This window comes from Geotrypetes seraphini, chromosome 6 (genome assembly GCF_902459505.1).
Source record: "Geotrypetes seraphini chromosome 6, aGeoSer1.1, whole genome shotgun sequence".
NCBI classification, from domain to species: Eukaryota; Metazoa; Chordata; class Amphibia; order Gymnophiona; family Dermophiidae; genus Geotrypetes; species Geotrypetes seraphini.
The window spans coordinates 252,443,632-252,456,235 of record NC_047089.1 but is presented as its reverse complement, the minus strand read 5'-3'; the positions used below and the strand labels follow the sequence as shown (position 1 = coordinate 252,456,235).

Below are 12,604 nucleotides of genomic sequence, written 5' to 3'. Positions count from 1 at the left end.
GAGAAATGTATGACTTTACATCTTTATCTAGATTATTTAATTCTTACATGAATTATCCTTTAGGCAAATTAACTTTTAGGTGAATTGTACTTTAGACGAATGATATCCTTAGACCAATAGGCCATTAGATGACTAATTGTGTGTTAGTGTTAGGTGCCATGACTTGTGTTCAAGTCCTAGTGACTTGATGAATTACAAATCTAAAAAGAAATCGGTTTTGTGCTAGTCTGGAAAGGTCCTCCAGCGTCATCTCCACGGTTGCTTTCAACGTGTCCAGCCATCTGATTGCAGGGCACCCTCTTTGCCTGGTTCCTTCAGTCTTCCAAACATGATGTCCTTCTCGAATGATCTGTGTCTTCTGTTGTGACCAAAACAAGACAGTCGTAATTCCATCATTTGGGCTTTGAGTGACATAGTTGGTTTGATTTCTTCCAGAATCAATTTGTTAGTTCTTCTTGTGGTCCATAGCATACATAAAATCCAGTTGTAAAGGCCAATTGTACCAAACCAAATTAACTAAAGACCATAGTTGAGTGGTGAAGGTACAAGTACAAATAACTTAGGAGCAGGACAAGGTCAGCATCGAATACAATCATGGTAGGTTAATATGAAAAACTCAAGTAAGTGAGCATCTTTTGAATCTCAAATGCAGGTAGCAAAAGGTGTGTGTGTGTGTAGTAGGGGGAGTCATAACAAACAAGCAAATGGAAAAGTTCCTCGCCTTGGGATACAAGCAAAAACAACAAAAAAAGTCAAGGAGGATGTCTCAACAACCAAAACAAGTCTTTATTAGAAACAGTAGGTCCCAACAAGGATCCCAGTTTCGGCGCTTAAAAACGCCTTCCTCAGGGGACACTTTGGTAACATGAGCCAGGTTCTCAATAAAACTGAATGCCTTAGCTGGGATCCTTGTTGGGACCTACTGTTTCTAATGAAGACTTGCTTTAGTTGTTGAGACATCCTCCTTGTCTTTTTCTATTGTTGGGGGGGGGGGGTGGGGGGAGTTATAAGCCACTAACCAGCTATCAAAAGTGATTTGATGGAAGCTAAGGGAGAGTAAGCCCCCCTATTGTTGTGGGCCTTTGGGCACTGCCTTACAGTTTTATCATCCCAATGGTCAGCCTGCTCCTGGATCACATTTAGCTTAACTGTACAAGTTGATGCAATATTGAAAGACAATTAGCAATTGCAACACAGGAAGATTATCTTGCTCTTAAAGGGATATGCTCTTAAAGGTTCAGGAGGTGGCAGCAGGAGAGAGTGAGCATCCCTCCTGCCTATTGCAGTTGTGTGGGTGGGAGGGGGGTCCGGTAGGAGGGAGTGGGCATCCCTCCTGCCTATCAAGGTTGTGGGGGTGTTTTGGGAGTTCCAGCAGGAGGGATTGGACATCCCTCCTGCCGAGGGACTTTGAGGGGGAGGGGGTTCAGGGGTGGCAGCAGGAGGAATTTGGCACTCCTCCTGCTGGGGGTTGTTTCAAGGTTTGCCACAGGAGTGTGCAACAGCGTAAGATTTTCAGAAGGTTATGGCAGTAATCTATCACAAATGCAAGACTGCTCTTCATGAGAACAAAGGAGAGGAAACGTTAGTTGATTGAGGCATTGAGAATGTATTTAGGATTTTCAGAACGAACACATAGAAGCCACCTGGCATGAATTAATAACAAAACACGAAACATTTCTTGTACGTGTGTGTGTGTGTGTGTGTGTGTATTTCAATTCATCTCTGACTGTGCATCCATGGTTACTCAAAATGATGATTATTTATAGATGTCAGAAATTACTTTGGCAAGTTGTGCAATCCAAATGAACTTTAATACCTAAATGATGAGTGAATGCAAAATGAAGTGATGCCATTATGGTCTCTGACATCTTGTATATTATGTTCCGCAATGCACTGCCTTCATATTTCTTGCAATCATAGGTTCATTTGAGGCGTTACCCCCCACCCCTTTTTACAAAAGCGTCACGCGATTTTTAGTATCAGTAGCGGCGGTAACAGCTCGGATGCTCATAGGAACTCTATGAGCATCGGAGCTGTTGCCACTGGGGCTGGCGCTGAAAACCCTGCTACGCTTATCCAGGGCGAGTTACATATTAACAGACAAAATATACAATGTGTATGTGTTAGGGGGGAGGGTTAGTGTGGTTCCTTGCATGGTAGAAGACTAAGGCTCTGATAGGTCCTAGGATGGGTTACCCACTTCGCTGGACTCTCATCCTTCTTTCCTTTTATCCCTCTTGGGAGTGAAATATACCCGACTCCTCCATAGGCTTCCTCTACCAAGCCAAAGGTTCTAATGCCATTGGGCTACTTCCTCAGAGTAGACCTCCCCTCATTAATTTTGCCTGTTACTACTCTGGAGCAGGGACACAAAATGTTACTGAATAGAAAGGCATTCCTGCCACAGAACCACAGGGACTTTGACTACTCTGTCCTGGTACAGTTCCAAAAGCATTCTACTGAGGTCCTGTGAATCATTTCAGCGTGTTTAAACAAGAACACAGTACAACACAGCTGCCAACAGACATCTGAGAATGGCGGAGTACCAGAAGCAGTATTTCATCATTCCAGCTCTTTGAAGGTCTCCCGCTGTCACTTCCTTTTAAACATGGCGTCTTCATGCTCATCATCCTGAAGCAAACAGCTGACGGGAGAACATGAAGGGAACAAAAAGAGACCAAAGAGTGTGACCACAGAAATCTGACTTCTGTAGCACAGCCAGGGGGTGCAAGAAGAAACTGTGGCTTTAGCTGTCTGGTTTGCAGCTCAGCATGAAACCAGATAGCCAGGTTGAAGACCTGGGCAGAATTAGGACAGTCAGGTTTGAAATAGGGCATCCCGATCGTAGACTGCAGTAGGTGTCCTACCGCTCGCTGTCTAGCCAGCCAATTGGGATGCACGTTTTCTATTAAAAAAAAACCACAACAAAACCCCGAGGCAGGCCGCCTTTTCTGTAGGCATCTATCGCGGATGAGGGTGACATGTAGGGATGCTAAAGTTTGCCCAAGGCTGGGCGTGGTTTTGCTTGGAAGTGGTCTTAGGCGGCCCTAGGCATCTCCCTAGGGCTGCGATGGGCACCTGAAATGTAAGCCATTGAAATGCTGCTAAACTGATCACAGCAAGGAAATCAGCTGTTGCGGCAGGGAACCCACAAACCCCACTGCAAGTAAGCCAGCAGGAGGGATGCCCACTTTCCTGCTGCCACCCCCTAAACTCCCCTACACTGTCTGCGGCTGGAGAGATGCCCAATCTCTCCTGTGGCAAACCCTGAAACAACCCCCAGCAGGAGGAGTGCCAAATTCCTCCTGCTGCCACCCATGAACCCCCTCCCCCTCAAAGTCCCTCGGCAGAAGGGATGTCCAATCCCTCCTGCTGGAACCCCCAAAACACCCCCACAACCATGATAGGCAGGAGGGATGCCCACTCCCTCCTACCGGACCCCCTTCCACCCACACAACTGCAATAGGCAGGAGGGATGCTCACTCTCTCCTGCTGCCACCCCCTGAACCCCCCTACACTGTCTGCGGCTGAAGAGATGTCCAATCTCTCCTGTCGCAAACCCTGAAACAACCCCCAGCAGGAGGAGTGCCAGGTTCCTCATGCCGCCACCCCTGAACCTCCCCCCCTCTCGAAGTCCCCCAGCAGAAGGGATACCCAATCCCTCCTGCTGGAATCCCCAAAACACCCCCCAACCATAATAGGCAGGAGGGATGCCTACTCCCTCCTGCTGCCACTCCCTTAAACCCCCCCCCCCCCCCACTGTCTGTGTCTGGAGAGATGCCCAATCTCTCCTGTCGCAAACCCTGAAACAACCCCCAGCAGGAGGAGTGCCAGGTTCCTCATGCCGCCACCCCTGAACCTCCCCCCCTCTCGAAGTCCCCCAGCAGAAGGGATACCCAATCCCTCCTGCTGGAATCCCCAAAACACCCCCCGCAACCATGATAGGCAGGAGGGATGCCTACTCCCTCCTGCTGCCACCCCCTTAACCCCCCCCCCCACTGTCTGTGTCTGGAGAGATGCCCAATCTCTCCTGTCGCAAACCCTGAAACAACCCCCAGCAAGAGGAGTGCCAGATTCCTCATGCCGCCACCCCTGAAACCCCCCCCTGAAGTCCTCCAGCAGGAGGGATGCCCAATCCATCCTACTGGAACTCCCAAAACACCCCCCCCCCAACCATGATAGGCAGGAGGGATGCCTACTCCTTCCTACCGGACCCCTCTCCCCCCCACACAACTGCAATAGGCAGGAGGGATGCTCACTCCCTCCTGCCAATAAGCCACCCCACCCCCCCCCTTGTATTGTATTTCCGTAAAGATGAACCCGAAGTGTCATTTTTTCTGAAGAACTTGCTGAGAAATTTCTAATATAGGCCTTTAAAAATGCTTTTATATCACAATATTTCCATTGCATTTTAACTTTTCAATACCCTCTCTTCTTTGAAAATGCTAATCTTATTTTTTCCCCTCTGGATTTATGAACTCGTGCTTTTCTTTAATGATTTCAGTAATGGGTCATTTAGTCAGACGCAGCATTAATCACATTTGCATAAGTCATTTATAATTCTTACTGATAAGTTACTGTCATTAAGTCTAACACAGTTAAATAATTAAGTATATTTTGTGTGATTGGGAGTTGTTTGTAAGAGGACTACATTTATTGCTAAAATGATGAATATTTCGGGACATTCTGCCCTTATAGCATCACATAATGTCTCAGCTGAAATGTTTATTATGCTTCAGTGAACAGAAGTAGTTTAACACAAATAATTATATAAAAGTGATACCTTTCTATTCTTTTCAACCTGAAATGTTAGAAAGAAATTATACATAAGGGATCAACAAAGTCTATCCATCTGAATGTCTGGGTGCAAAGTAACTCTCTAATATTTTACAGAATGGGACCAAATTTGACATGGGTAAAATCGCAGTTAAAAGTCACTTTGAATTTAAAAGAGATCTAGATTCAAATGCCCAGGTTTTGCCCTGGATGTTTTCTGCAAAGTTCCATTGCTGCAAAAAAAAAAAAACCCCAAAAAACCAACCAACCATCCAAATCATAAGTATGCCCTAATGCGGCCCAAAACGCACCTCGTTGAGATTTCAGATGCGCTTCAGACAAATGGCATAGAAAACCATCTACAAAGTGAGTTTGCAAATGGCAATTTGGATGTTTTAACCCCCTGAGACCCAGTGTTGTAATATTACAACATCACATTTAAGGCTACAAAATAAACCCTCCCCCATTTTTTTTCTTTTTAAAACTTCATGTACATTACTAATAGAACCTATTGTTCAGTTCTGCAACACCATTGGATGGTTGAATGTGTAAATAGGTCTGTTTATCTGGCCATGAAGTCATACAACCCTGTTGCCTGCTTTGGAGTATATCATCTTGTTGTTTTGGACGGGATACATCAGGACTAAAGTAAGTAAAAAGCTTGAAATATTTTTTTATGTGATCATTAATATGTGTAGATCATGCAGATTTTATGACATCATTGAATATACTGATTTTAAGAGATTTAGAGCTGGTTATTTCTATGTTGTAATTTTACAACAGTGGGTCAAAGTGATAGCAAGGTTTTGTCTGCACTTTAACTAAAATGTCCAAATGCCACTCTATGTCATTTTGGGGGGGACGTTTTTCTCAACTCAAGGCCCGCGGGCCAAATCCAGCCCGCCTGGTCGTTTTAAGCGGCCCGCGATCCAATGCCCCCAGTGTTACCTTGTGGCCGGCTCCCTCCTCTTCACCACATCTTCTATCCGTTCCCTCACTTAATCATATTTATACATTACATGCATCTATTTTCGCGGTAACTGATCCTTCTATTTGGAACGACACTCCACAGGATCTAAGGGAAGAACCATCATTGGATCGGTTCAAATCTAAATTAAAAACTTTTTTCTTCAGAGATGCTTCTTAATATTTGAATGTCCTTTTCAGGACGACGTATGGCTGTTAACTTATAATTCTTTCTTTTAGCAGAATTTTAGACATTATTGGCCCCCTTTCCTTTTATATTCCCTTTATTACCCCATTGTACCAGTAAATCTCTAGTCATTGTTTAGTAAGTCTCTAAATGTTGATCTTTGTAAAAAGCAAAAATTAAACCTATTGGTTGTATTTTATTGTTCATCGCCTTGAAACTTTGTTTAGGCGATTAATCAAATTTTTAATAAAACTTGAAACTCACAGCCGTAGTGTGCATGGAGCCACGTGCAGCGGCTCTTTACACGTCCCACGCCTCATCCAGAAGCAGGACGCACGAGGAGCCGCTGCACGCGGCTTTGTGCACACTACGGCTGTGAGGAGGGAGCCGGCCGCAAGATGACACCGGGGGGCATCAGACCGGCAGCCGCATAAAACAACCAGGATGGAGCCAGCCAGGAGGTTAGACACCCGCCGGAGGGAGGCACAGCATGGAGGGAGGGAGCCAACAAAGGAAGTGTTTGAATTGCGTCAATTTTGAGCATTTATCTTTTGCACTGTTCAGGAAGAAATACATTTGTTTTTTTTTCTCTGGGGGTTGTACTGCATGCAGAATCTTGAATCTTAGGGTGTTTAAAAAAAAAAATAAAAAATATTCCAGTATTTGCTTAGGGGTTATCTGTGTTTTGGTAGGAATGAATGTTGAGAAGCAAACAGTGTGCTTTGTGTAGTTTAATTTTGTGGTTATATGTTAATCTATAATAATAAAACGCTAAGCACGCTTACACACTCTTAACGCCGTATTGCCTGATCTGTAGTTCCGTGGCCGGCAGAGTGCACATGCGCGCTTACCACGCATCTCTCTGTCTCGCAGCGGGCTTGCCGGCTCCAGCCAACGTTCATTTTTTTGTTCAAAGCCCCCGCCACGGCTCCTCTATCGAACCTCACCAGAGTCGGAGAAGACTTCCGACTCTGGCGGGGATCGAGAGAGGAGATGCAGCGTCGGCTTTGAACTAAAAAATGAACCTTGTCTGGCTGGAGCCAGCAAGCCCGCTGCGAGACAAAGAGATGCGTTGCCAAAATTCAGTCATAGGAGTCAAGCTTACGTCTGACCAGCTCCCTTACTGCCCCCCTTCCCTTCCCGCGGTCCCGACTACAAACCTGCCAATTCTAGCAGCGTGTGCAGCACTCTACACACGTTGCTTCGGGGCCTTCTACTGCCCTGATTTGCTGTTGCGTCTCTGATGATGTCATCAGGGACGTGCCAGAGTAAATCAGGGCAGTAGAAGGCCCCAAAGCAGCGTGTGTACAGTGCTGCACACGCTGCTGGAATTAGCAGGTTTGTCGGGACCACGGGAAGGGAAGGGGGGGGCAGTACGGGAGCCGGCCAGACCGCGAGAAGAGAAAGGGGAGGTAGGGGAAACACTGCTGCTGAACAGGGAAGTGGTGTGGGGGGGGGAGGGAAATGGAGGGGGAGGGAATGCTGCTGCTGTGGCTGCTGCACAGGGAAATGGAGGGGGAGGGAATACTGCTGTGGCTGCTGCACAGGGAAGTGGGGGCAGAGAAATGCATAGGAGGCAGGGAGAGAGACAGATAGAAAGAAAGACAGACAGCGGGAGGAAGGGAGACAGAAAGAAAATAAGAAAGACACAGAGGCAGGGAGAGACACAGAAAGACAGACAGACAAAGGGGGCCAGGGAGAGAGACAGACAGAAAGAAAGACAGTGGGAGGGAAAGAGAGAGACAGAAATAAAGACAGACATATATTCTAGCACCCGTTAATGTAACAGGCTAAAATACTAGTAAGATTATATTGTGTGTGTATATATGAAAAATGAATGGAAAACATGGTGTTATAATTAGTATTATTATGGGGCGGGGTCTGGGGCGGAGATTGGGCAGGTCTGGCCCGCGACTTAGCCTTTGTTTTGGATTTTGGCCCCTTAATGTGATTGACTTTGATACCCCTGTTATAGACTAACTAGTTTATTCAGGCATGAAATTTTTCAAGGACCAGAGTCCCCTTTGTGAGATGCAGAGATGTCTGATAAAGAGCAATTTTTTTAAACTACAAAAGAATAACTTTAGTAAATGAAGCTGACTTCATAATGCTTTTTCCCTAAACTGATGTCATATCAATATGTCAGCAGCTACTGCCAAAAACCTGAATTGGCCCTAGGTAGCAGCTTTTGGAAATCAAACAATTCGAAGTTTTGGAGGACTGAAAACCAGGAAGCACAAAAGTTAATCAATTAGGTAGCCTGCACTTTATTCTTTATTATACAAACATAATATCTTATTCAAAATACAGTATAGTAGCAAAAGTGAGCATTAAAAATTAAGGCAAATCTATATGTGAGCTTATTTTGTTCTCAGGATCAGAGGAGCTCCTTTGATGGGGGAAGACACAGCTGTGGTGATCAACCTCAAGTTTTCACGAATGAAGTTACGCTGATGGACTGAGGAGTACATGAGACCCCTGGAATCTGTTTTTGCCAATACATTGGTTGGTGGGAAGAAGGAAGGAGGAAGACCATTGATCTCATACGACCACTGCATTGATGGGGTCTGCAAAGGAAGAAGTAGAAATGAGGCAAAGGCGGGGTCTAGAAACTAAAACACATAAGAACTGATTGGTACAATCTTTGGTACTCTCAATATTAGACTACTGCAATATAGTTTACTTGGGGCTACCAAAGAAGACTTTGATTGGTCCAGGATGCTGCTGATTTTCGGACTCAAAAAATATGCTAAACTACACTGGCTACCATTGGGTACCAGAGTATTTTTCAAGTTTGGGTGCATATGTTACAAGACACTTTTTGGTTTATTGCCATCTTACTTGATTTTCTAGTTGAAATTTTTCTATTCATCAAAAGATACCAGAAATTTAGGTATTTTCGCCTTCCCTGCCCCTAGGTCCTACCTTTATAAAACTTTTTTTGACAGGACATTGGAGTACCAGGCCGGGAAGTTTAATTCCTGGCTACATCCATTGATCGCTCAAACTTACTCTTACACTACACATTTAGGAAAGTTTTAAAAACTTATTTATTTGATAAATTAGATTGATGTTTTTAATTGTGATGGGTTCAACCATTAGTTGATAGGTTTTTAGAAGAATCTGCTGTAGGCCATTTTTTTAATTTTTAAATATATTATATGTTTCCAATCATTAGACTTTATAATATTTTAAATTGAATAATAGTCTCTGCTGCATTTGATTGCTTACAATGCATTGCTTTTTTTTTATTATGAAATGGTATCCCTTTTGCTGAATTGTTCAGTTTTATTCCTTGTTGTGAACCGCCCAGAACTGTTGGTAGGGCGGTATATAAGAAAATAAATTATTATTATTATTATTATTAATTAGGAGGGTATACAGTTCTCTCTATGGGCTAGGAATAAAATAGGCTTCTTAGTATTTAGGCCCTGATTCTATAAAAGAAGCCTACACCTAAACTGGCAAGCATAGTCAATCTAGACAACTAACTTAATTTTTTTCATTGGCTTATTTAGTGCTGATAACTGAAAGTGCCATTAAAAAACAATTTTAAACAATTAATTTGACAGTAGGTGCCTACCACTTTGGGGTAGGCATTTACACCAAGGCGCCTACTGGTACATACATGGCAACTAGGTCTGGTTAGGGTGGAGTTTGGGCATGGATTGAGCTAAGCACCACTAGGATCCTGGCATGCGGTCAGGACCTTCAGGGGATTTGCTCCACCCCCTAAGGGCCCTGCTCTGAATTTGATTGGCCGAACAGACAACAGGCAGATGCTGCTCAGCCAATCAAATTCAGATCAGTATTGTCAGGGCCTTCAGGGAGTTTGGAGAATCCCTAGCCCAAGAGCCCTGCTTTTTTATTGGGGGGGGGGAGGGTTACTTTTTGTTTGATGCAGTTTGAATGGTTGGGCAGGCTGCTTACTCAACAAATCAAACTGCATTAGCAAAAAGAAAACAAAAAAATATAAAAGCAAGCTTATTGGGATGGGGATTCTCTGAACCCCCCTGAAGGCCCTGACAGTACTGATTTGAATTTGATTGGTTGAGCAGCATCTGCCTATTGCCTGCTCGACCAATCCAATTCAGAGCAGTGCCCTTAGGGGTTGGGATGAATCCCTTGAAAGCCCTCACCACATGCTACTGCTTAGACGCACTCATTGAGGCAAAGCAAACTCTGGCCTAAATAAGAGTACTCCTAAGGATTTTAATGCCTAGTGGCACCTAAGAACATTTAAACGCTACTAGACGTGATTCTATAAATGGTGCCTAGCAGCTGATTGACAACAGCTCCGAATGGCGCCCAGGAGTAAGACACGGTTTTTAAATCCATTAGTGCACCTTAGTAAAAGGAACTCCTTGTAAGGCGCTTTAAAAGCCAGCAAACTGGAGCTACTCCTAGTGGACAACCTGAACGTGGAAAACAGTCTAGGGCAGTGGTTGCCAACCCTGTCCTGGAGGACCACCAGGCCAATCGGGTTTTCAGGCTAGCCCTAATGAATATGCATGCAGCAGATTTGCATGCCTGTCACCTCCATTATATGCAAATCTTTCTCATGCATATTCATTAGGGCTAGCCTGAAAACCCGATTGGCCTGGTGGTCCTCCAGGACAGGGTTGGGAACCACTGCTCTAGACCACTGGATCCCAACCCTGTCCTGGAGGCCCACCAGGCCAATCAGGTTTTTAGGATAGCCCTAATGAATATGCATGGAGCACATTTGCATGCCTCTCACTTCCACTATATGCAAATCTCTCTCATGCATAATCATTAGGGCTAGCCTGAAAATCCGATTGGCCTTGTGGTCCTCCAGGACAGGGTTGGGAACCACTGGTCTAGGGAGCACCACATTTACAGACAGTAGAGAACGCACTTTTCATGACTGATTTTATAGAGCAATATAGAGGACTACAGAATTATTTTTTCATACATTCAAATAAAATTCCTAAGAGCGTCGGAGCATTTAGCAGTAGAAATCTCTACCGTGGCTTAGTCTAAAAAGGACGGGGGCATAATAGCTGGTCCACCATCTCTTACCGAGGATAAACAGCACTGACAGCAAGCTATGATGACAGAATTTTATATTACTCACTTTCCATCAGCTTTGGAGCAATAGATTACACACAAATGTCAAACGAACTTCCCTGCAGGGACTAATGTCAGCTGCAGAACCACAACACTTGTTACGTCCTGGAAATGAGATGGTCAATGTTGTTTTCCCATGCATTTCAGGTTCACATTCTGTCACCCTCTGGCATAAAGAAACACTTTGAAAGTGGACAAATCATCTGAAACATCTTCTCTACCTGATTACTGCCCTTTCCTCTCCGGATAAGCCTCTCTTTTCTTTTGCATCTTAGCTGAAGCATCAAAGGCATTTCAGCAACGCACAGCCGTCGAGTTGCAGATTTTTCTGGGCCTTGTCATACACAAGTAATACAGGCTTCCCCAGAACACCTGGCTTATATTACTAATACTAATGGCATCCTAAAAACGGGCTTCGAATGCTTGCACAGATCTGGGGGAACTCTACTGTACTACTCCACAAATATAAATGAAATCTTTTCATTTTGCTGCGTGTTACAGCCTCAATAATTTGGCCCTGATGTGCAAACAGCCTCTGCCCGAGACAGGGAGGAGGAGAAGGAGGCACGGCCTAATGGTTTGAGAAGCCAACTAAGAACCAGGTAAGCTCAGCTCAAATCCCACCATAGCCCTCCAGAATCCAAACAAGCCATCCAAACCCCGATTGCAAGACCTCCACCGACAGGGAAATACCCAACCGAAAAGACATCCAGATTTACCCGGACATGTCCTTTTTTTAGAGGACTGTCCAAGCATACATAGAAACATAGAATATGACGGCAGAAGAGGGCCGGTGGCCCAACAAGTCTGCCCACTCAAGAACCCTCCCTCCCTGGTGTACCCATCTTTTATGCATAACTCTGTAGCACCCCCACCTGTTTGTCCCATCGACTTTTGAAGTTGAGTACGCTACTAGCCTCGACCACCTGGTGTGGAAGTTTATTCCATCGATCAATCACCCGTTCGGTGAAGAAGTATTTCCTGGTGTCACCCTGAAATCTTCCCCCTTAAGTTTTAGCGGATGCCCTCTTGTTGCCGTGGGACTCGTAAGAAAAAATTATTCTTCCTCCACTTCAATGTGACCCGTGATGTATTTGAATGTTTCTATCATGTTCCCTCTTTCTCTGCGCTCCTCAAGAGAATATAGGTGCAGTCTGGTCAGACGTTCTTCATATGTGATGTCTTTAAGTCCTGAGATCATCCTAGTGGCCATTCTCTGGAACGACTCCATTCTCTTCACATCTTTTTGATAATGTGGCCTCCAAAACTGGACACAGTACTCCAGGTGAGGTCTTACCATGGATCTGTATAATGGTAGTATGACTTCATGCTTTCGGCTGATAAAGCTCCTTCTGACGCAACTCAGCATTTGTCTAGCCTTTGCTGAAGCTTTCTCCACCTGATTGGCAGCTTTCATATCTTCTCGGATGAGAACTCCCAAGTCCCTTTCTGCAGTGGATCTTGCTAAGTTTTCACCGTTCAAGGCGTATGTTCTGCATGGGTTTCCGCTCCCAAGGTGCATTACTTTACATTTTTTGGCATTAAAGTTCATTTGTCAAGTACTGGACCATTGTTCCAACTAAA

At 44.7% G+C, this 12,604-nt stretch overlaps 1 protein-coding gene across 2 annotated transcripts in view; it reads right to left on the bottom strand.

The window, feature by feature from the left end:
• Positions 1-8,176: 8,176 nt before the first annotated feature.
• CFAP47 (cilia and flagella associated protein 47) overlaps positions 8,177-12,604 on the bottom strand; it is a 1,062,207-nt gene continuing 1,057,779 nt past the window's right edge. For both annotated transcript variants that reach the window (XM_033947561.1, XM_033947559.1), the window contains exon 64: positions 8,177-8,496. In XM_033947561.1, coding sequence (XP_033803452.1) covers positions 8,290-8,496 — 207 coding nt within the window. In that variant the 3' untranslated portion in view covers positions 8,177-8,289. The remainder of the gene's footprint in view (positions 8,497-12,604) is intronic.